A 25,894-nucleotide genomic window follows, 5' to 3' on the forward strand; every position below is an offset into this window, starting at 1 on the left:
TGGTCAGACAGATAGTAAATACAAAACCAAAATTTAAACCTAGATGTTTTCTGAATTTAAGTATCATGTTCTTACTTAATCATTTTCCTGTGTAAGTTTTAGTCTGTAAACCCTCAACATTTAAATTAGGATACTTAAAGACAGCTAAGAGATACATAGACATGCAAAGATTTTTTTAAAACAGCCTTATTGAGACATATTTCACATACCATAAAATTCACCCATTTAAAATGTGCAATTCAATGTTTTTTAGGTTAGTCACAGAGTTGTGCAACCATCACCACAATCTAATTTTAGAATATTTTCATCCCCGCAAAAATAAACACTATATTCATTAGCAATAAAGATATGAATACATTTTAAGGAATTTATTTCCAATTCTGTAATTCCTTCGTGTATTCCTTCCAAAATTGATCTTCCTGAGAATTTACCTGCAGTAATAGTGTCATGTTGATTTCTTCTTTTCCCACCTCTCCCTTCACAATAACCCTTTCTAATTTTGCCACAAAGGGGGATGGGCATACCTCTCACATATCAACAGTTGCACTACAGTACATGGTCATGAAACAAAGAATATGGAACAAAAAGGTTATTTAAATTACATCAATGCCTCCTTTAGTCAAGATGCCACACAACCATGGTAGGGCTTCATATTTTTCTTTGTCCTATGCATTTTTCTCACATAGGGAACTCATGGAATTAGAGGGGTAATTTGGCCTGTTTGGGGCTATTCCAAATTCAGACAAAATGTAGAATTTGATGGCAAGGATAATGAAAATGTGTATTTATTAGTTTTACTTATGTCTTCAAACTCTTATCAAAGGATCCATTGCTCCTATAGGTAAGTCCTGTGAGAGTAAATCAAAATGAACACTACAAAACATTGAAGGCATTGTTGCTTTTTTTCAACTAAGCTACAAATTCATGGCAAAGCTGCATGGTTTAATGACTTTAGAGTTAGAATTTTGAAGTAGGTACTTGCAAGTGCTTATTAGTGTACTTGTTTAAATATAAAATAAGTTTAGGCTTTTTATGAGAGGAAATAAATCTGGATGTTTTACTTCCAGTAGTGGAAGCTAAAAATATGAGCCAATAGTTTGGCAAAACAACTGGATTAATATTTATTTTTCTTTAAATATCAAGGAGCTAATAAGGTACAGAGAAATTACTGGGCCAACAAGAGGATAGAAACTCTTAAAATTTAAGCCTAGCACTTAGGGCCACTTTGGCTTTGCAGGAATTTGCTGTTCTGGCAGAGGCAATCAAGAGTTTGATTTGAACTTTTGTCAGTCTTATAGGGTTTCAACTCAGTAGCTGAAGTTGAAAATCACCCACTACTTTGGGCTGAATACCTGAAAGCCTGCACCCTATAAGAAGAAATAATATACATATGGTTGGATTCACTGAAGAACAAAAACTAAATAGTGCAACAGAATGTGTTAAACCATAGTTCCTCAACCTTGCTATAATCAACATTTTGGCCCTCATAATTGTTTACTTAGGGGGACGATCCTATGTAATGTAGGATGATTATCAATATCCCTGATCTCTATCCACCAGATACCAGTAGCATCCTTCTCAGGCGAATAAAAATTTCTTCTCAAAATGTAGAAAATGAGCAGCAAAGTAAACCAAAAGAAAACACAGAAAGAGAAATAAAAAATATTAAAAAGTAATTAATAAAGTAGAGAACATGGATTAACAGGCACTCATGTTACTTTTCCAGAAAACTGTAAAAATTATAAGAAATAATGGGAAAAGCAGAGGGCCAAGATGGTGGACTAGAAGTGGCCTGCACAGCTCTGCTCTCACGGTGAGGATTGAAACAGGAAAGAGAGAGAGAGAGAGAGAAAGGGAGAGAGAGAGAGAAAGAGGAATGGGGAACCACTGTTTTGAGAGGTCTCTGAGATTATGTGAGCAATTCATAGACTGGACTAGGTCCAGGGTCAGAGTGTATCCAATAATTAACTGGATTGGACCCAGTTAGAGGCCTTAGGTAGGTTTTGTTTTTTGTTTTGTTTTATTTTGGTTTGGTTTGTTTTTTTTGATATGGGTTTATCTCAATTCAAGGAGTCTGGAACTTTACCTTCTGAGAATCATGCTAATTTTATAGGAATTAGGGACCCAGAACTTGCGCATTTTCAGAAAATGGGTTAGCCTTACTCGAGACAATTTAGAATTAAGATAGCCAAATAGAGAAGTTTTAATTTAGGTAAAATTGTTTACTTGTTGTGCACGTTAGTAAAAAAGGGATCAAAGACCCTGCAAAAGCAAAGGGATGCATTTTTTAAAATTGGTATGTGAAAGCATCTGAAAAATTGAATGAATCAAAAATCGCCTCCCTAAAAGATTTCTTATAATAGGCAAAGTAAAATCTTAATCAACAAACTGAGGTCATTACCAAAAAGGACTGTACCTTTACTGAATTAACCCCTGACTTCTCCTCCTCACTATCAGTCTTTACCCAAATATTTTGAGTCTACTAACCCTGTGATAATGTAAAAGGGGGAGTAAAACAAACGATTTACAAAGTGATCAGCTAGGCCTGCCTGTCATACCCACTTTTACTCCATGGTCTAAAATTTAACTTAGAGTCATCTTGGAAGACTTCCCTAATCCAAGGAAAAATCCTCAAAAACGTACCAAGGAATTTAGAACCTTCATAGAAGTTTACAATCCAGAACTCGCTGGCCTTTACCAATGTATTTGTGTTACGTTTGGACCTGGTGAGGCTGGAAAGTGGATGTCAGCAGCAGAAGGGAGAGAACCTAAGGAAGATATTCAAAGACCCTCCAAAACCTCCTCACGAGAAGGGCCAAAAGGAGCTAGAAAAATTGCTGAAAACCTTTTAAATTCAATCTCTAAGGTTTTTCTACAAAAAAAAAAAAAAAGATTGGTTATTTATACAATCTTGCAGAAAAAAACAAAAGAACCAGTTTTAGATTACAGAGTTTATTTAGAAGCAGTATTTGTAAAACATTCTGGGCTAGGAATACAAGGAGCATTTCCTGCAGAGATTGAAATGGCATTAACGGCTCTATTTGTAAATGTACTTTCTCCTGAACTTCGTGACCTAATTGAAAAACTTACTAGGAGGGAAGTTGCAGCTATAGTTGAATTGGTGGCCTTAGCTTTTCAGAGGATCCTAGAGCAAGAAAAAACTCAAAAGACTCACAAGCTTATGTCTCTCCAATTACAATTACAGGGGCCAAGACCAAAGGCACCCTCTTATCCTCATATTAAACCACAACAAAGAGGTTCTAGAACAAGAAATTCATTACCCCAAGGTGTCTGCCTTCATCGCAAACAGCCAGCACCGGGAGAGAGACAAGCCCAATCGCGTCAGTCCACCAACGAGCTTGTGTCTTTCAGTGGGGACTGTTTCACCACTAGGGGGAGCCCATTGATGGGGCTCCCAGGGACTGGGTAGATTGTATCCCTTAATACCTTTCAATAAACATGGTGAAACAAAAAGGATGATAAATGGGAAACCCTGAACAATTCTAGTGGATACCGAGGCCACCTTGTCTACCATAAAGCCCACTTTAATAAGCCAACAAATCCCTGGAAGTAAAAATGTCATTTCTGTGGTGGGGGTTTTGAATCAAGTTCAAGAAGTTCTTCCATGTGACCTGTCCAAGTGACATTAGGGCCATTTTCAGAAAAACATATCTTTTTACTATGTGCTACTGTGACAGAAAACTTGCTAGGGCGAGACTTACTTTCCAAGCTAAAGGGCTTATGAAATTCTCTTCAGGGGAAGAAGTAATCTTAAGAGTTTCCTGACTCCTCTGAACCAGAACTGCTGTGCTCTCTGCAGGCAGAAATCGGTAAGATCAAAACTCAGGCCTGTAACATCCCTGACCTTTCTGAAATACCTGGATGTTTTTTGGCATCTTCCTCAGCTGAAATAGGAAGGGTTGAAAGTGTAGAGCATCGAAAAGTCCGAATAGACCATTCTAAACCTTTGCCAAAATTGTCCTACTATTCACTAATGCCTGAAGCGATCCAGAGACTTCTGCCAGTTATACGGGATTCATTTAAACAAGGACTTATAATTTCACCAGTTAAATTCTACCAATTAAAAATCAAAATGGATGAGGCAGGAGATTTGCTTAATATTTACAAGCAATTAATAAAATTGTGGTACCAAGGTCTCCTGTATTTTTGAAACCTAATACTTTATCATCCAATATGCCCACTGATTCAGAATGGTTCACAGTAGTAGATGTGAAGGAAATCGATTGCCAACAGATGTAAACTGTAGGAAATTCTGCATAATAAAGAATTACTTTTTCCTTTTAATTTCTTTAAGGTACATATTGCCATTTAAAACAAAAAGTATAACATTGTCCTCTGAAGTTCTTTAGGAATGTATACCTAACACATATGACAAGTATAGGGTAAAGGATGACAGGGTGTGGGAAATGGACTTAAGGTTGTAATGTTTGCACATTTTATGTGAAATAGTATAATATTAACTGTAAGTGGACTACAGAAAGTTAAGGATGCATATTGTTATTTCTACTGCAAGCACTAAAATATAATGTAAAAAAGTATAAAGAACAAATTGATGGTTTAAATTGGAATTCTAAAGAACAGAATGGCAAATTTAAATAATCCAAAAAAGGCAGAAAAAAGGGAACAGAGAAATAGAAATATAAAAGGCAAACAAAATGCCAATAATAAAATCCTACACCTAAACCAAATATATCATAGTTACATTAATGATAATACATTAATACTAAACATTCCAAATGTAAGGTGGACATTGTCAGAATAGATAATAAAGCAAGACACAACTATACGATATCTACAACAGGCACACTTTAAATATAAAGATATAAATATGTTGAAAGTAAATCAATGGAAAATATATGCAAGGTAAATAAAACATAAATAGACTGTAGTGGCTATTTTAAGGTCAGATTAAGTAGACTTCAAGACAAAGGGAATTACAAGATATAAAGAGAGAGATGTCTTAGTTATAAAAGGGTCAATTTTCCAAGAAAATCTAATAATCATAAATGTATGCACACCTAGTAACAAAGACTTAAGATACCTAAGGCAAAAATTAACATACCAAACAATCTAATGATCATAAATGTATATTCACCTTTTAACAAAGCCTCATATAGCTATCTAATCTTTGACAAAGCAGACAAAAACATACACTGGGGAAAAGATTCCTTATTCAATAAATGGTGCTGGGAAAACTGGATAGCCACATGTAGAAGACTGAAACAGTATCCGTACCTTTCACCTCTAACAAAAATCAAATCACAGTGGATAAAAGACTTAAACCTTAGGAGTGAAACTATTAGAATTCTAGAAGAAAATGTGAGAAAAACTCTTATAGACATTGGCCTAGGCAAAGAATTTATGAAGAGGACCCCAAAGGCAATCACAGCAACAACAGAAATAAATAAATGGGACCTGATTAAATTAAACAGCTTCTGCACAGCCAAAGAAACTGTCAGGAGAGCAAATGGACAAACTACAGAATGGGAAAAATTTTTCACATGCTACACATCCGATAAAGGGCTGATAACTAGAATCTATTTAGAACTCAGGAAAATCAGCAAGAAAAAAAAATCAAACAACCCTATCAAAAAGTGGGCAAAAGACATGAATAGAAACTTTTCGAAAGAAGACAGAAGAATGGTCAACAAACATATAAAAAATGCTCAACATCTCTAATCATCAGGGAAATGCAAATCAAAACCACAATGAGATATCACTTAACTCCAGTGATAATGGCCTTTATCAAAAAGTCCCAAAACAATAAATGCTGGCATGGATGCAGAGAGATAGGAACACTCATACACTTCTGGTGGGACTGCAAACTAGTGCAACCTCTGTGGAAAGCAATATGGAGATACCTTAAACAGATACAAGTAGACCTACCACTCGATCCAGCAATCCCATTATTGGGCATCTACCCAAAAGAACAAAAGACATTCTATAAAAAAGACATCTGCTCTCAAATGTATATAGCAGCACAATTCACAATTGCAAAGATGTGGAAACAACCCACCCAAGTGCCCATCAATATATGCGTGGGATTAATAAAATGTGGTATATATATACCATGGAGTTCTACTCAGCCATAAAAAACAATGGTGATATAGCACCTCTTGTATTATTCTGAATAGAGCTGGACCCATTCTACTAAGTGAAGGATCCCAAGAATGGAAAAATAAGCACCACATGTATTCACTATCAAATTGGCTTTAACTGATCAACACCTAAGTGCACATATAGGAATAACATTCATCTGGCATCGGGCAGATGGGAGGGGAAAGGAGGGGATGTATATATATGTACATAATGAGTGTGATGCACACCGTCTGTGGGATGGACATGCTTGAACCTCTGACTCGAGGAGGAGAGGGGAGCAAGGGCAATATACATAACCTAAACATTTGTACCCCCATAATATGCTGAAATTTAAAAAAAGGTTTAAAATACATAAAGCAAACGTTAACAGACCCAAATAGACAATTCCACTGATAGTATTAGGAGGTTTTAACACCTTTGTCTAATTGATAAAGCAATTAGTAAATACATAGATCTGAGCAACACATCAATCACCTTCAGGTAATTGATATAAATAAAACACTACACCAAATGTTGAATACATATTAATTTCAAATGCACATGATATGTTCACTACCACAGATGATATGCAGGACCATAAAACACATCTTAATACATTTAAATGTATTGAAATAATTCCATATATATTCTCAAAACACCACAGAGTTAAATCAAAAATCAATAATCATAATATATCTAGGAAAACACAAACTATTTTAAAATTAAATGCACTTCTAAATAATCCATGGATAAAAGAAGAAATCACAAGAGAAATAAGAAAATATTTCAACTGAATAATAATAAAAATACAACATATCAAATTTTGTATAATACAGTTAAAACTCTTATTAAAAAGAAAAAACTAGCCCTATATGCTTACATTAGAAAACAAGAAAGGTTCTAAAATTAATGATGTAAGTTTCAATCTAAAGAAAATAGAAAAAAGTTAAAACAAAGTTAGGAAGGCATAAGATTTAAAAAGATAAGAATCTATTTAGAACTCAGGAAAATCAGCAAGAAAAAATCAAACAATCCTATCAAAAAATGGGCAAAGGATATGAATAGAAATTTTTCAAAAGAAGATATAAGAATGGCCAACAAACATATGAAAAAATGCTCAACGTCCCTAATCATCAGGGAAATGCAAATCAAAACCACAATGAGATACCACTTAACTCCAGTGAGAATGGCCTTTATCAAAAAGTCCCAAAACAACACATGTTGGCGTGGATGTGGAGAGACAGGAACACTCATACACTGCTGGTGGGACTGCAAACCAGTGCAACCCCTGTGGAAAGCATTATGGAGATACCTTAAACAGATTCAAGTAGACCTACCATTCGATCCAGCAATCCCATTATTGGGCATCTACCCAGAAGAACAAAAGTCATTCTACAACAAAGACACCTGTACCCAAATGTTTATAGCAGCACGATTCATAATTGCAAAGATGTGGAAACAACCCAAATGCCCATCAATCCACGAATGGATTAGTAAACTGTGGTATAGGTATACCATGGAGTATTACTCAGCTATAAGAAATAACGGTGATACGACATCTCTTTGGTTTTCCTGGAGAGAGTTGGAATCCATTATATTAAGTGATGTATCCAAAGAATGGATAAAGAAGCATCACATGTACTTACCAGAAAATTGGTTTCCCTGACCATCACCTAAATGCACATCGGGGAAGGGTACCAATTAGATATCAGATTGAGATGGGGGGTGGGGGGAGGGGTTGGGTGTATGCCTACATGATGAGTGCGTTGCACACCGTCTGGGGAATGGTCATGCTTGAGGGTGCTGACTCAGGGAGGTAGGGGGTGGGGGGAGGGGATGGAGGTATGACTACATAGTGAGTGCCAGGCGAACTGTCTGGTGAATAGACACGCTTGGGGCTCTGACTCGGGGGGATGGGCAGGACATGGACATTGTATATAACCTGAACTTATGTACCCCCATGATGAACTGAAATTAAAAAAAAAAAAGATTTAAAAAGATAAGGATACGAGTCAATAAAATAGAGAATAGATACATTAGAGAGAAAAATTTAAAAGCCAAAAGTTGTTTCCTACCTAAGTGTCCAGTGACAGATGAATTTTTAAAAAGTGGTATATACACATATATTAGAATATTATTCAGCCATTAAGAGGATGGAGATCCTGCCACCTTCAACAACATGGATGAACCTGGAGTACGTTATGCTAAGTGAAATAAGCCAGGCATAGAAACAGAAATACTATATGATTTCACTTATATGTACAACCTAAAAAAGTCAAACTTATAGAAATAAAAAGCAGAACTATGGTTACCAGCAGCTAGAAGTTGGAGAAAATGGGGAGATGTTGGCCAAAGGATACAAAGTTTCGGTTTTAAGATGAATAAATTCTGGGGATATAATATACAGCATGGTAACTATAGTTAATGATACTGTATTATTTACTTCAAATGTGATAAGAGAGCAGATTTCAAGTATCCTTACCCCCCCCACACACAACTACGAATGATAATGGATGTGCTAGTTAACTTGACTGGATAATCATTACATAATGTATATGTATATCAAATCATCATGTTGTATGCCTTGAATATATATAATTTTTACTTGTCAATTAAATATTTTCAAAAAACCAAAAGTTCTTTCTTTAAAAAGATCAACAAAAGTGATAGACCTCTTGTTAGTCTGATCAAGAAAAGAAGAGAGAATACATATTACCAATATAATAAAATAAAGAAGGATTATTACTACAGATCCTAAAAGAAAAATAAGGGAATATTACAAATGTCTGTATGCCAATTAATTTGACATTTTAGATGAAATGAACAAAATCCTTTAAAAATACAACTTCCCAAAATTAACAGTAGATGAAATAGAATATATAAATGCTTATATATATTAAAGAAATTAATTTTTTTAAATCAAAAACCTTTCCACAAGGAAAACTCCACACCGAGATGGTTTCACTGATGAATTTTATCAAACATTCTAGGAAGACATCACACAATTTTATACACATCATTTCAGAAAATAAAAGAAGGAACACTTCTCAAATAATTTCAGGAGCCTAACGTTACCTGATAAAACAAGACCAGACAAAGATATTACAAAAAAGAAAGAAAATTACAGACTAATGTTTCTCATGTAGAGAGACACAAAAATCTTTACAAAGTATTAGCAAATCAAAATCAATAATTTATAAAAGATAATATATAATAATCAAGTGAAGATTAACTCAATAACGCAAACATTCACTTAATATTCAAAAATCAATCAATGCAATTCAACATTCTAGCATAATAAAGAAGAAAACTTTAATTATTTTACTAAATGTAGCTTTGATGAAATTTTACAAAATATAATTAACAAGTTTAAATACAGATTAGAAACAAGTAAAAAATGGACGTAATGAATAGAAAAGTTGATTCTTCAGAAATAGAAAAAACAATCCTGAAATTTATATTGAACGATAAAAGACCCCAAATATCCAAAACAATCCTGAGGAAAAAAAAAACAAAGCTAGAGGCATCATACTACTTGACTTCAAAATGTACTACAATCATCATGGAACTAAGATAAAAATAAATACATAGACCAATAGATTAGGGAAACCAAACATAAATCCACATATTTACAGTCAACTCATTTTTGACAAAGGCACCAAGAACATACAATGGGGAAAGGACAATCTCCTTAATAAATGGTGATGGGAAAACTGGGTAACAGTATGCAGAAAAATGAAACTAGACCCCCTATTTCTTGCCATATTAAAAAAATCAAATAAAAAATGATTAAAGACTTAAGTCTAAGACATGGAACTATTAAATTGCTAGAAGTAAACATTGGGAAAATGCTCCATGTCTTTTGTCTGGGCAAAGATTTTTTTGTGTAAAACCTCAAAAGCAAAAATAGACAAATAGGGTTATATCAAGCTAAAAAGCTCCTGTACAACAAAGGAAAAAAATCAACAAAGCAAAGAGACAACACACAAAATGAAAGAAAATATTTGCAAACTATCCATCTGACAAGGGGTTAATAACCAGAATATGTAAGGAGCTCAAACAACTAAACAGCAAAAAAACAAATAATCTGATTACAAAATGGGCAAAAGATCTAAAAAGACATTTCTCAAAAGAAGACATACAGAAGGCCGGCCGACAGTTATGTAAAAAAATGCTCAACATCACTAATCATCAGAGAAATGCAAATCAAAGCCACAATGAAATATCATCTCACCCCAGTTAAAATGGCTTTTATTAAAAAGATGGGGGGTGGCCAAGTGTGGTGGCTCACGCCTGTAATCCTAGCACTCTGGGAGGCTGAGGCAGGAGGATTGGTTGAGCTCAGGAGTTCAAGACCAGCCTGAGCAGGAGTGAGACCCCATCTCTACTAAAAAAATAGAAATGAATTAGCTGGACAACTAAAAATATATATAGAAAAAATTAGCCAGGCACGGTGGTGCATGCCTGTAGTCTCAGCTCCTTGGGAGGCTGAGGCAGAATGATTGCTTGATCCCAGGAGTTTGAGGTTGCTGTGAGCTAGGCTGATGCCACAGCACTCTAGCCCGGGCAACACAGTGAGACTCTGTCTTAAAAAAAAAAAAAGATGGGGAGTAACGAATGCTGGAGAGGATGTAGAGAAAGGGGAACACTGTTGGTGGGAATGTAAATCAGTATAGGCACTATGGAAAACAGTGTGGAGGTTCTCCAAAACACCGAAAATAGAACTACCATATGTTCCATCAATTCCACTACTGGGTATATATTTAAATGAAAGGAAACCAATATATTGAAGAGATATGTGCACTCCCATGTTTATTGCAGCAGTATTTGCAATAGCCAAGGTATGGAATCAACCTAAGTGCTCATCAATGGATGAATGACTAAAGAAAATGTGATATGTATACACAATGGAATATTATTCAGCTGTAAAAGAGAATGAAATTCTGTCATTTGCAGAAACATGGATGGAACTGGAGATCATTAGGTTAAGTGAAATAAGCCAAGCACAGAAAGACAAATATTGTATGCTCTCACTCATATGTGGGAGCTAAAAAAGCGGATCTCATGAAGGTAAAGAATAGATTGTGGTTACTGGAGGCCAGGAAGGTTGGGCTGGGGGTGGGGGCTGGGAAGAGGTTAATTAATGGGTACAAATATACAGTTAGGTAGAAGAAAGAAGACCTAATATTCAATAGATCAGTAAAGTGGCTATAGTTAATTGTTCTCTATTGTACATTTCAAAATAGCTAGAAGAGAATAATTCAAATGTTCCTACCATCAGGAAAAAGATACATATTTAAGGTGATGGATATACATTTACCCTGATTTGATCTTTACACATTATCACATTATTTGAACTTATTAAATTATCACATGTACTTCCAAAATATGTACATCTATTATGTATCAATAAAAATTTTAAAAATAGGAACGTTGATAATTGTAGAATGGAAGATATATATGAATGTTAGAGATGAAGCAATGCATAAATTAAGAGACATGGAGGATGGAAAGAGAAAGTCCATTATTTATCTGATAGGAATTCAAAGAAGAAAACAGAACAAAGAGAATTCATTGACAATTAAGAGATAAATATGGAGAAATATCCATTTGATGAAAGTCATGAATTCTCAGATTGAAGAAGCATAAGAAGTCCTAAACCAGATGAACAAAAATATATCCTCCCTTAAATTATGCTGAAACTATAGAAAAAAACAAAGTTAATATTCTAAATACAATCCAGAGAGTGGGGGAAAACCAGAATACCTGCAAACAATTAAACTTGAGCTTTAAAAAGCAATAATACAGTCTAGAAGTCAATGAGATGTGTTTGTTACTAAAGAAACACAACTATTGAATTGGAATGCTAACCCCATTTAGAACTGTATTCAAAAGTGACGGTTAGTTAAAAGCTAGAACTAGAAAAATTCACACTCTTGAAAGAATTACTGAAAACTGAAATTGCACAAAAAGAAAATGAAACCAAGAACCCAGGAGGCAAAAAACAAGCACAATAAAAGAAGCAAAAGTAGGAAAAGATTCATAAAATATCATGGACAATCTAAATGAATTGTTACCATTAAAGATAGTAATAATGATTACAATAATAATAACTAATTTTGATGAAATAAGATGGAAGATAGGGAGAGGGAAGCATTTCAGAACTAATCTCCTTGTGTCATTATAAGATAAGACAAACAAGATGTTTTAATTATATCATCCTAAAACTAATTATTTGTCAATGTTTAAAATTCAAGAGCTTTCTCATAAAAATATTACTTTCCATTAACTTTAACATACATTTTATAAATTTTAGTTTAATGATTATGACAATATAAACAAGGTAAACTTCTAAAACAAAAGAAGAAAAGTAGGGAAGCATTAAATCAGTAAAACCAAGAGGTGCTTGAAAGCAGAAAAATGAAGAGCAAAAAAGAAAACATGGTGAATAGAAAACAATAGCAATTCCCATTTATACTTGGTCTCTTTTAACTTACTATTCATGCCTTCTAGGATGATGGTGAACCACTTGTTCAGCCAAACAAGACATACAATACAAAGAAGTCATTTTACAAGTCCTCTACACAAAAGTAAGCATTTTCCCAGTAGAATCTTGACTTTAAAATATATCCTGGATCCTATGAATAATTCAGAGGACATCAAACACAGACAACTTACCTAGTCAAATTTGATTGCCAAAATAAACATGTCAAGGAAGAATATTAAAGAACACCTATGCTTAATAGAATAAAACCAAAACAGAAAAGAAATGGTCAGAGAGTGACAGGACATAAGAGTACAGTGTTCTGGAAAGCAATGGCAGAGAAAGCTTAAAAGAAGAGAGTTCACTGACTCAGTTAGCAAATGTATTGAGCACCTGTTATGAGTCCATGTCCTAGGCTGTGAGATCCACCAGTGAATAAGGGTGACAAAGATCTCTGCTCTTCAGATCTCTCATTCTAAAGGGAAACAGACAAAAGCAAGAAATATAATAAGAAAGTATATATAGAGATCGTATCTTGAAGATGATAGAGAAGTCCGTGAAAAAAAGAAAAGGTAGAACAGGACAAGATCAGGAGACCACGTGCGTGAGGTAGTAGACTTCAGTAATAAATGGGAGGGTGGGAGCCCTCCTTGAGTGATGAGATGTGAGCAGACACTGGAGGACGGGAGGGAGCAGCCACGCAAATATTTAGAGTGACTATATTCCAGGCAGAAGGAATATAGAGCAAAGGTCCCGTGTCAGAAAGTGTGCTCAAGTGTTGAGGAAGAGCAGGATGCTGGGTGCCTGGAGCAGGGTAAAAGGAGGAAGGAGTAGCAGAAGTTAGAGAAGTGCTAGGAAACAGATCTTGCAGGGCACTTTAAGCAATTGTAGCTACCAGGACTGCCACTCCAAGTGACATGAAGCTTTGGCAGAGAAGCAGTGAGACCAGACTCATGTATGTGTGGAAGTGATCATGATGGCTGCTGTGTTCAGAGTAGATTGTGTGTGGAGAGAAGCCAGGGGACCAGTTAGGAGGCTGTTGCTGTCGTCTAGGACAGAGACTGATGGTAGCTTGGACGAAGGCTGCAGGAGAGGAAGTGTAAGCAATGGTTGACTTCTGGACACATGTTGAATGTAGAGCCAACACAATTTCCTGGTTGGAGATAATGAATCTGAAAGAAAGAGGTGTCAACAATGATTCTAAGGCATTGGCCTGTGCAGCTAGATGGACTGAAGCTGCCATTACTTAACAAGATGAAGGCGGGGGAGAAGTCACTTGTGGATACGAGGAAGATAAAGATATTCATTAGACATTTAAGTGGATATGAATATGTCAGACAGGCAATGGGGGATATATGGATTTGGAGTTTGGGACAGAGGTCTGGGCTAGAGAAATAAATCTGTGTGTTGTGGCCTCTAGCAAAGTATGTAAAGCCACGGCATCGAGGGAGGAGTGCAGTCAGAGAGTACAGAAAGCACCGGGTCCTGACATCCGTATGTTCAAAAATTAAAAACAGAGACTGAGAAGGAGCAACCACTAAAGGAGGAGGAAAAGGAAGAGAGTCTAGTGCCTGGAAGGAAAATTAAGAAAGTGTTCCAGGACAAGGGGAGTGATGAACTGTTTCACATCATGCCAATAGGTCAAGTAAGATGAGGCCTGAGCATGGGTGGTTGCATTGACCAGTGGATTTAGTATTCAGCACAGAGACAGAGTGGAAGCCAAAACGCATGGCACGACATGTAGAAATGCACGGAGAGGAAGAGAGAAGCAGCAGAAAGCAAAAAGAAATAGCAATGCGTGTGGCCCATAAAACACTTCGTTCTGCTCACTCCCCTTCCTCTCACGCTCTGAACACTGCCAGCAGGCTTCCCTTGGCAACTTCATTTTTTTCTATCAAATTGAAGGTATACCCGTTACCAAATACAGTTTCATGAAATACATGTATGAATAACTATTATCCCAAAGTTTGATGAAAATACAAAAAATATGATATGAAATTGGATTTCAGAGTCTTAGACAATAGGAGAAAAGAGAAGGCTCCAGACATGTCCACTGGCTGAATGGGAGACTTTGGCCTCCTCCGATCTTTTTGGTCTCATTTTTTTTTATCTTAAAAATAAAGGATTATAACTAAACAGTCCCTAAATTCCTCTCTGGCTTTTGGGTTTGTTTCCTACTGTATTCTTATCTTGGTTTTTATTTAAAAACCTTCTAGTAGTCATTTCAGAAATAGTTTATTTAGCAAAGTAATAGTTAAGTATCATGATGAAATTCATGAAACTTTACTCAGAATATAAAAGTATTTTTTTTATAAAACATAGTATCATACATAGTATTTAGTAGCTTCTCTTAAAAAATATAGAAGTTTTCTTAGGGAAAAACTATTAAAACATCCGTGGACTATTCCGTAAAATATTAATGAAATCTATCAGAAGCTCAAACAGTGAGTATTTTTCGAGCTTCAATTCAATTCACAGATTAACTTTTTAAGTACGATGCTAGTCAGATATTATGTCATAAAATACAACACTTACGTCTGATACAATTAAAAATATTTTATTAGGTTTAACATTTTTATGAAATACTAATTTCAAAATGAATGAATTGAAAGTGTATTCACATACTGTGAAAACACTAGGGACACCTCACTGAGCTATTTAGCGTTTCCAATATTTAGCTTTGCCAGTATTATGTCCTTTAATCTTTACAACATTCTTATGTGGTCAATAAAATTTTTGTTTTTGTCCTTATTCACTCTTATCGTAAGCACTTGGCACAGGGATGAATAAATATTTGTTGACAGAATGAGGATCACTGGTAATTCTTTGCAAACTGACTTTGACTAACAGTGGGGTTTTTTGGAAGGATATGCCTTTCCCACAGAATGGAAAGATCAGCTTCAGCAGCAACTTTGGATATGGCAGGAGCAGAGTGCAGGGATCCATCTGTCTTGTCAGAATACAGTCTTTGGAACGAGAGTTGTTTGTTTTTCCTTCAGGATCAAATTAGAATTGGTTTTGATGGGTCTATGATGTATGTCTGTCAAAAAGCATAGCAACTTTCAAAATTCTAAATATGAAATGGTACCTTTAGCTCCACATCCTTCTATATACAATGATGATTGCATTTAACAGGATAGCCAGAGTCCTTGTACCATGCTCAAGACTTGTGCAATTTGGCTGCATTAGTGTGGAATAGGAGGAATGTTTGTTCCTGACTCTTCAGAAACAGATAGTGTGGGTCATCTTAGAATTCAGCCTTTCACAGTGGATACTGTTACAAACTATACCAGTTATTATAACTGTCATAATTCCATAGAGCTTATGAATGTGTCCCTTGGGATAAGATGCTACCACCAAAACTTGATCCAGAAGAAACAACTTTGGAAAAAGCTGCAGATCTCGTCTCACAGTGTTTCACACTGAAAAGATATGAAGGGGTGCCGGCAATAACTCAGGTTAGCAAACAACCCCGAGCAATAGTGTATTTCCTACTGTTAGGAAATGAACTCCACAGCTTTAAGTCAAAATAACACTTCTTTTATTGTTACATAAATAACTAAGTAAATATATATCTTTATGAAACTGAAAGTTCCATAATTATACAAGTCATTGATGACTGCAAATAGTTTAACATTATCAATATCGAAAACTTTTCTTTACTATTTAAAGACTACCTCTTTCTCTAAAGCCATTTGCAATGATTGTGTTTATTTCTGAAATTGCAAAAGAATGAGTAAATAAGGAAAAAGACAGGGAAAAATAATTTCACCAGATCACCAATGCTGAGGATAGTTCTTGAAATAGGATCTAGAACTTAGATCTGTACTTTCTATGGCAAAATAAAAAAATCCTTGAGTCATATATTGCTACCTGATATTATCTCTTACTATGTGACAAAACAAAGCATACCAACTGATCAGTAGTGACGTCCACTCTTTACATTTCTGAATATCAAGAAGAATTCATCACATGAGTTATTGTATCCATACCACAACTGGAATACTTTTCCTAAAGTGTGAGTCTGTTCATGGTACTTCACTCATTGAACCCATCCTATTTATGAAATCAAATTGATATTCCTTGAGATTACATATACCCAATTCTCCATTATTTGCCCACAGCCCCCTCTTTTGCTTCATCCCTTCCCCATTCTGCTTTCTGCTCTATCACCTAAACATCACCCCACATTGTGCTGTCCTCTCAGGTCCTCAGGCTGCCATGCTCCTTCTCAGGTTCCATGGTTTGCAAGGAGTGTTCCAAGGCCTTCCTTGGTGTTAAATTATACTACAATACAGTATACGGGCAGGAAAGGAAAGATTGGCCTGGGGCCGCAGAGATCCAAGTGGGAACAGCATCTAGGACGACAACGAAAATCAGACCTTTCCCAAATGCTTCATCCAAAGGAGGGGAATAACGAGGCCGATTCCAGCCATGAGGAAACAAATTGAAATTGGGAGTCGGGGACCAGGAGTGACTGCAGAGAAAACCCAGGAGGGGCTAAGGAAGTTTGGACTGTGCTTTTGCTAGAGAGCCGGGGGCTTGGCTATGATGTGGAGAGAATTGTAAAGGGCACTGGAGTTTTATACCAGAAATTATAATAACGTGTTCATTAAATATCTGTCATTCACTTTGATGATGATTTTAGATGGTTGGTGGACTCTGGGACAGATTTCAAACAAGATCTTTCCTGGCACCAGTCAAACCAGTTAATTTGTAAGTTTTATCTCCTAAGGTTTTCATCACTAGATTTTTCGCTCTCATGTATTTACATTAAGAATCTGACACTTTCACTCATGGGTTAGAGGAACGGGTGAGGGGCACTTCCCCAGAGACTGGAACTGGGAATATGACCCAAATCCCAGGGCACTTGCTTGGTGTTGCCTGCTTTCTTTCATTTTCTCTTTACCCTCCTTAAAATTTAGGGTGCTACATGTACCACAACCATTTTAAAATAGGGAATGCTTTACAAACAATTTTATATAAAACTATTACAATGTTGCAAAAGTCCATAAACTTCATATAAAAGATTATAAATTATTTTCTATAAAATTTTTTATTGTATAGTTATTTTGTGTTATATTAATGTCAGAAACTATGCCTTTATTACTAATACTTCCCCTTCTGTAATTTTGTGCATTTAGTCTAAAAAAAACTTGGTATTTCTGCCTTTGAAAATGTCACTATTTTGTCTCTTTTCTTTTGTTCTTACCTTAGCCCACAAGCCAGGTTATCACCTCTGTTTGTATTTTTCAAATTCATTTTTGATTATTTTATATACACAAAATGTATAAATAAGAGTATGATATAGTCCTATGCATCTGCTCCCCGGCTTTAGAAATAAAATGTTACTAACATGATGGAAGCCCCCTTGATACTTCTCCCTAAGAACATCTCTCTTCCTCAGGGATCACCAATAGTACACTGGATTGGATGCCTCACATTTTCATGCACTCTTTTCAGCCTTTAAAACATATGTGGTATTGCATTCCTTGTTTAAAAACTCAGTGTAAGTGGTATCATACATATATTTATGTAACTTAACATTTTTGCTCAGTATTGTGTTTGTAAGATTCATATCTCTTGATATATGTATCTCTAGGTATTCAAGTTCTCTGCTGTGTAGTATTCCATTGAATGGATACACCAAAATTTATTCATCCACTCTCATAATTTAATTTTTTCTGATTTTTTTTTTGGCAGTGGGTACAATGTCCACATACCCAAATGTAAAAATACTTCTAGGTTTTATATACACATACTATGTCTAGAATTGCTGGGTTAAGAGGTATGTACCTCTCAACTTTTTTGATATTGCCAAGTTCTTCTCCAAATGAGTTTACCAGTGGGCTCTTCCACCAGCAATGCTTAAGTTCCTATTACTGAACATTGTGTCCAGTGTTGGGAATTTTCAGATTTAAAAAAAAAAAAACTCTAGTCTTATAATTATAAAATCACACTTCATTGTAATTTTAGTTTACATCTACCTGATTGCTAATAATTTTTGGTAAGTTTATGACTTACTTAGATTTACACATCTGTCACTTTCCTGCTCATACATTTTGTCCCTTTTGCTATTGGGTTGTCTTTTACTCATTGATTGTAGAAACTTTTATGTTTACTATTCTGGATAAAAACCCTTTACCGGTAATATGCATCAAAGTATCTCCTTCTAGTCAATGAAGTCTCTATTTTAAGGCACACTTTGCTGAACTAAAGTTTTGAATTTTAGTGTAACTGAATTCATCAGTATTTTCTTTCAAACCTTGTTATTTTTGTGGCATTTTAATAAACTTTTCCCTACCTTTAAATAATAAAGATATTGTCCTTCTTTTCTTACATTTTTTCTAAAGTATTTAAAGTTCTGGTTTTCACATTTATCTTTTTAGCCCACTTGATATTCACTTTTACTTATGATAAGAGTTAGGGACCCATTTTCTCAGCATGAATAGGCAGTTACGCTAGTTCAGATGAATGAGGAGACTTTACTAAATAGTTTAGCAAGGGGTTTGTATCCTGTTGGCTGCAACCTATCAGTGGTGAGTCACAACCAGCATTTTGCAAAAGTCAAATAGAATAGAAAATATAAGAGTGAATCACATGGAATTTTAAAATAGAAATGTAGTGTTCAACAAATTCTGTGGCCAATTATTAAGAATAGTATGAGACAAACAAACATTGCACAAGAATAATACAGGCTGTCCAGGAAAAAAAAAATATTCAATCTTTTGCTCCCTGGACTTTCATCTCATTTTCTGGTTTGGTTAATATTGTACATTTAATTTCATATTTACCTAATCATGATTGCAAAGCAAAATGCAGGAGATGTTTGTCTACAGTCATCAAAATTAATGAGTTTTTGCTAAATTTTAGTTATGAAAACACAATATCAAGGATGACATTTTTCACATCTTTGATAATGGCACCACTTCAATGAAACCATTATAAAGTACCCTTTAAAAGAGATTTTTTTTTAATTATTAGAAGGAAAAAAAATAATGAAGTGAAATATATAAACCATAATCAAGTTTGGTTGCTGGATCTGGAAATGCAAATAGTGACAATACTGAGAAGAATATTGAGTTTTGTCCAAAAACATTTTATTGAGCTATATCTAAAAATAATGTATAAGATTTTTTGATAAAGATATTGAAAGATATACATTTGGTTTTGCCAAATGTATAAAACACCCTAATTTACACTCCAATGTACATTGAATGGTAATAATTTCAATAAAAGATTGAAATAGTCAAAAAGCGTAAGATCCTAGTATAGACAGCATGCTGAAATTGTTCATAATCCCATTTAAATATCTTTTATAAAAGATGGAAATTTTTAGTACTAATTTTTAATACATGAATGTTAATTTCAAAAACCTTATTAGCATTTTAAACTTATATATGGTGGTAAAATAGCAAATAGCTCACTCAGATAATAAACTTTTTATTCCAGTTTATATAAATGTAATGGATTTTTTTTTTGGTGACAAACCAGCTGGCAAATGAAAAGCTACATATTGTAGTCAGTGCTGCCACCCCTCAGAATTCTTGAGGGCACTGTTCACCCCGGAAACTTCCTCTATGTGAATGTTGCTTGCAGGAGCTGCACAAAAACCTCTGTGTGGTGCTCCTAACAGAATTATTTGTAATCTCCAAAACCTACCAACAACAAAATGCCCTTCCGCAGGTTAATGAATAAGCACACCAGAGTCTGCCCATGCCATGGAATATTATTCAGCAATGAAAAAGGACAGATGCAACACACAGCAATAGGATGGGTCTCAAATGCATGTTACTACTCAGTAGTAGCTGCCAGATCCCAAATGTTATGTATTGTATGGTTCCCTTTATATAACATTCCATAAAAGGCAGAACTATAACTTCTGTTTAAATTTGCAAACTTTGAGTGTCCAATTCCTATGAAATAGCTCTGAAGGTTTTTTACTTTAGTTAGAGAAATAGTGTACTAATTTGATGTTTATTAACTTAATACTAATAATCCAATTGCCTATCCTTTCTCTTTTTCTAAGTGTGAGTCCAAGTTCTAGAAGTAAATACATTCCTCTCTATACGTAAGTAATATTTCTCAATGTTTTAAAAAATACCAGATCTACACCCAATTTGTACTTCCTTTCAGCTCACTTATGTTTTCGATTCACTTTTTAAGACAACTTATATCACTTATATAACAGATTTCTAATCTGACATAGCGCTTGTTTCATGTCAGAATTTCCATTAAAAGTTTGATTGTGATTTTAAAAAAAAAGGAAAGAGGAGGGATATTTCTCAAATGGGTTATTTTATGAAATAAAATATCTTGGATGCTGTTACTATTTCACCAATCAGGAAGACTGTAATAACCGATGTGGATGGTATGATGTGCTCATTAACACTGAAGTGCAGGAAATGGCACCTCGTATTTTTCTATGTTTAAATCTGGCTTTCCATGGATGGCAAAGAAGTGCTTTGTCTGCCATTTGGGTCTTCTCTTTTTCAGATGGAAAAATAACCTTGGAACAAAGTAGATCCCAAAATGTGGAGGAGAGGTCTAGACCTTTAGTCCTTGTCCTCCCTCCCCATTACTGTTGCCTGCTCTGCTCTACAACAGAGTGGACTAATGTTCCTACTAGGAGCCCCTGAAATCCTTGGGACACTCTGACTGGCATTGTCTCAGCCTCTCCACCTTCTCTCAGGCCCTGGCAGGCATGCCACTCGTTGCCCAGGTTTCCGGGCACCTGTGCAGGTTTGCACCCCGCAGGAACCCTACTTGTCACCCCTGGCGATACCCGCCTCGGCCTTGCCCCGGCCTGCACCACGCCCAGGGAAGGTGCTGTCCCGGGCTGCAGAAGCAGCCTGATGCTTTGCTCAGAAACATAAAACAGCCGTTACTCTCACTTTGGCTTGAATTTAAGATCAAGGAGCAACAGCAAATTCTCTTTATGTTTCTGTAGAAAATTGTTCCATCATCAATGCTTTAGTGTTTTGTGTTTTGAGCTTTGGCTCTCTTTTGGCACATGAACTTTTCTTTGGATGTTAAAACACCGTTCAACCACTTCTTCTATGTTTCCTATAAAGAAATCTATGGCTCTTTTCACCCTCACAGTGGTCATGTGCAGTCTACAAACGCGGATGACGTTGACAACCCCTTTGGAGACATCACATCTCTAGCCGAGCCTCGGCGCTCTAAGCCTCTTTATACAAGCACAAGTTGGTGAGTCTCACTCATAATTATCTCACTTATTTTATTATTAAGGATGGAACGTGACGATGGGCTTTACCATATATGAAGGAATACAGAATAGCCTATTATTGAACATAGCTTAAGTAGACCTGTTTCCTGAAAGAACTGTAGTTTGTCACACAGGAGATTACAGGATTGGGGACCGACTCGCCTGGGGCCCATAAGCAAGTCATTTCATCTCTGTGACCTCAGTTTCTTCATCTGAAACCTGTGAGGGAAAATGCCACCAAGCAAGGTGATTATGGGGATCAATAATGTTTGTAAAGTGTCTGAGACACAGCTGATCAGCAACAGGTCATTATTAAAGGTGGTAAAACCGGGCTGTTTTTCAAAGCAAGATATGTGGCTTTCCAGAGCTAGGGTATCACTTTCCGGGACACTGGGCTGGGTAAATGGCAGGTACAGTCCAGTGACCCTGGTCAGAGGCAAGAAGGTAACAGTGAGATGGATGTGCACGAGTAGCCCTGGGCTGAGGAAGGACAGGATGCCACAAGTAATATGCTCTGATATTTGGGATTTGTCACCACAATCTTTATATATATAATAGACAAGTGTATATATATGTAATAAAATATATATTTATTGTTTTATGTCTACAATCGATACATAGTATACATACACACACACAGGTATATACTTTTATTAGTAGGAATGCTGAGGCTCAGAAAGATTAAATTACTTCTCTAGGATTCATAAGACGGCTGGAAGCTGAATTCCTGTTCTCTTTTCATTATGCCACAGAGCTGCCAAATGTCAGATCCGTTACTCCATCAGTTTTATAATGATTGACAAACCCTGCAGAAGTTTTCATGCCAGGCCATGGCATGAATCACCACAGTATTTTAAAGGTTAATTAATTGTGTTCTTTTTAAAACAGAAGCTGTGCCCATGAGGCAAACTAGTTAAATTTCACATTAGCTGTCCTTCAGACATACTCTGCTGCTTGTTAAATGCAATACTATTTTATACAATAATTTTGAGTTTTTCTATGTTATCTATTCTATTTTTTTACTGCTTGGACAAACTATAAAATATGTTTCAAAACTCATTTTGGTTTTAAAATACAGCTTTGTAAACTATCTCATTGAACAATTTAATGAGTCTACCTAATTCAATAAAAATAGCAACCACAAAAATGAGTTCCTAAAATGTTTCAGGTACTGTGCTAAGAACTACAGTAATATAAAGATAAAAAAGGCAAAGGCTTTGCCTTCAAGTAGCTGAAAATCTTGGAGGATAGATAAGCTCTACACACAAATAATTATAATATAAAGAAAGATGAAATAAGTCTCATGTAAAACTCAGCTCAGTGTTTGTTTTTGAAGCACAGTTGTCATGTTGTGCTGGGTCGTGAGGAGAAGGAGTCAGGTGGTGAGATTCTTCCATAAATTCCACAAGGAAATCATTGCTATTAAACACCTTAATAATTCTAAAAATTTTAAAGGAAGGGTAAGGGTATAAAACTAATTTTAAAATATTTTTCAGGCAGAGAAATTTAATACTATTTCTCCTATGAAATGTATATTTGAATTTTGAAATTTTTATGAGAAACATTCCCACTAAAAATCAAAAGATATTCTTTTGGGTCATATTTCAAAGAGAGTGAAGAGCAGTCTGGAAGAATTTTAAAAATTTGATGTGAAAACATGCCATTTAACACAAATAAATTTGGGAGTATAGCATTCTACCTCATCTTGCTGTTAATTTCTGTTTTTAAGGAAATGAAATGATGAGTGGATTGTGTAAAACAATTGAAGATATTAACAATACTTACCAGATTTGGGCACTAGAGGGCCTCCAAGGTTGCAAAGATTTTTTTGGATAAATTTCCCATTTTTAACAGAATCTTAACCTTTTAACACAAAGAAGTGTTTTCCATTTTTATTATGAAATATTTATAGATTCAAAAAGATATAGTGTCATATGTAGTTTGCACAATACTGCATTGAGCTAAAAAGCAAAGTAAAGAAGAATACATATACTATGTCATTTGCATATAGTCCCAAACCCAGAAACACATAATGCTACTTTGTGCCATGCAGGGAATAGACACCATCTTATTCAAACATGTATGTGGCTCTTCCTGGATTTTCTAATCTTAATTTTCTTAAAAAGAAATACCTTTATGTTATTATCTTTAGGGTTTTCCTTGTGATTGGTGGCACTTAATCATGGCTGGAAAGCCATGCCAGCTCCCGCCCATCCAATGGAAGCCATATTCCAGGCAAGGGTCAAGGCCACTGACTCTTGAGGTCAAATAGTTCCATTGTTGGAATCACTGATTTCCCTAGAGGGTGAACGTTTTTCAAACTTTCCTCACTAGTTGATTTTGTTTTCTGGTCATTGAGTCATCTGATGTGTCCTGTGTTTTTTATATTGGTGGTGATTGTATTAACAGTTTAAAAAATAGCTTGTTATTTTTATTGTAGAACTGAATATGATCATTATAGAAAAAGTACAGAAAAATTAATAATAATAAAAATATAACCCAACTCTCACACAAAACCTTAACTGTTATTAATATTTTGGCATAGTTGCATCTGTCATATGCACTTTTAAAGTATTGCTTTTGTATATTTATATAGCTATGATCATACTAAACATAACATCTTTACTGCCTTAACATTACAACATAAAGGTGGGTACATGTTTTTATGAACTCATCATCATTTCTATTTGTGTAGATGTACTGTAATTGACTAGTTCATTTAAGTAACATACATAAATTGCTTCCATTTTTTTTATCATGGTAAACAATGCTCTCAAACACTTTTTACAGGAATCTTTCATGATCTGGAGTTATTTATTTAAGGGATACTCCTTGAAATGCATTCTGGGTCAAAATATATAAACATTCTCAAACTTATTGCTAAATCATTTTCTGGTGGTATTATGTAAATTTACAGAGGAACCAGTGTAGATGCTCAATATGTGTGCTTGCCTTCAACGTTAGCAGTCAAGCTCATCAAACATCATCTTCTTTTTTCTTCCAAGTGTGTTCATTACAAAAATAATTCAAGGATTTTTAAAGTATAAAAAGGACAATATTGTTTCCATTTCAATCCCAATATTAAAAGTTTGATTTATTTTTACATTCCCCCCACCATGTATCTATGAATGTCTGCAGTGTATATGCACATGTGTACTGTATGTGCATTGTATATGTGGTACATGCATGCGTATGTAAGATTGAAATGTGCACTGGTCATTTTTCCCATATTAAAATCTTTTTGATGGCCTCATAGTGTTCTACCCCAAAGTTATATCAAGGTTATATAGGCCACGTCCTGACCAAAGTATTTTTCTTATTGTAAACAATATAATAAAAACAACCTGTACATATATTGTTTTCACATTTAGGCATGCATTCCAGTAGAACACATTCCTAAAAAATGGAATTGTTACATGAGTGTTCTTGTTAAAATTAAAACATGTTTTAATTTGGTAAGCATGCCTCGTTGTTAAATGGCATTTAGAGTGAAGGAACTCACAATATTACTGTGGTTTCCACTGCACTTCCTCACTGTGACTTGAGCCTGGGCGAATCTAAAATATCCACTGTGGTCGATAGAAATTATTGAAGTTCAGGATAGCTAAGCAGCTTTTTTGTTTCTTCAACATACATGTACTATTGACTATATCTGTGTACTGTTCAGGAAGTTTTTTAAAAAAATGATATAAATTCAACCCCACTTATAACGTGTGTCAAATAGAAAAAATAAGGTAAGATGGACATAAGTATTGCTCCCCCCTTTTTTCAAATCTATTTTTTTGTCCTTTTCTTTAATACAAGATCTATATTTTTTTAGCAAGCCTCAATGAAGATTGAAGAGAAGTTCAGTGCCTTTTAGTAGTTATTTTATAGTCCCATGTAGTTTCGATGCTTTGCAGTCCTGAGTCACCATACAAGACACATAATAACTGAGTGATGTGTAAGGGCAGAGCTGTGCAAAGTCATGATCCAAAGGCACTTAATCACTGTCCTTTCCTAAGCCGAAGGAGAGAGCTGCCGGAAGTGCTTTTTCCGTTTTAGTGGACTCTAAATGTTGGAGCTACACACTGGCATCTCAT

At 35.2% G+C, this 25,894-nt stretch overlaps 1 protein-coding gene across 1 annotated transcript in view; it reads left to right on the forward strand.

Annotated features, from left to right (window-relative positions):
* SPATA48 (spermatogenesis associated 48) overlaps positions 1-25,894 on the forward strand; it is a 49,291-nt gene that overhangs the window by 11,559 nt on the left and 11,838 nt on the right. The window contains exons 3-7 of the mRNA XM_045564210.1: positions 12,613-12,689; positions 15,903-16,041; positions 17,232-17,299; positions 20,613-20,654; positions 21,686-21,793. Of these exons, the coding sequence (XP_045420166.1) occupies positions 12,613-12,689; positions 15,903-16,041; positions 17,232-17,299; positions 20,613-20,654; positions 21,686-21,793 (434 nt within the window). The remainder of the gene's footprint in view (positions 1-12,612; positions 12,690-15,902; positions 16,042-17,231; positions 17,300-20,612; positions 20,655-21,685; positions 21,794-25,894) is intronic.

This window comes from Lemur catta, chromosome 11 (assembly GCF_020740605.2).
Source record: "Lemur catta isolate mLemCat1 chromosome 11, mLemCat1.pri, whole genome shotgun sequence".
Lineage (NCBI taxonomy): Eukaryota > Metazoa > Chordata > Mammalia > Primates > Lemuridae > Lemur > Lemur catta.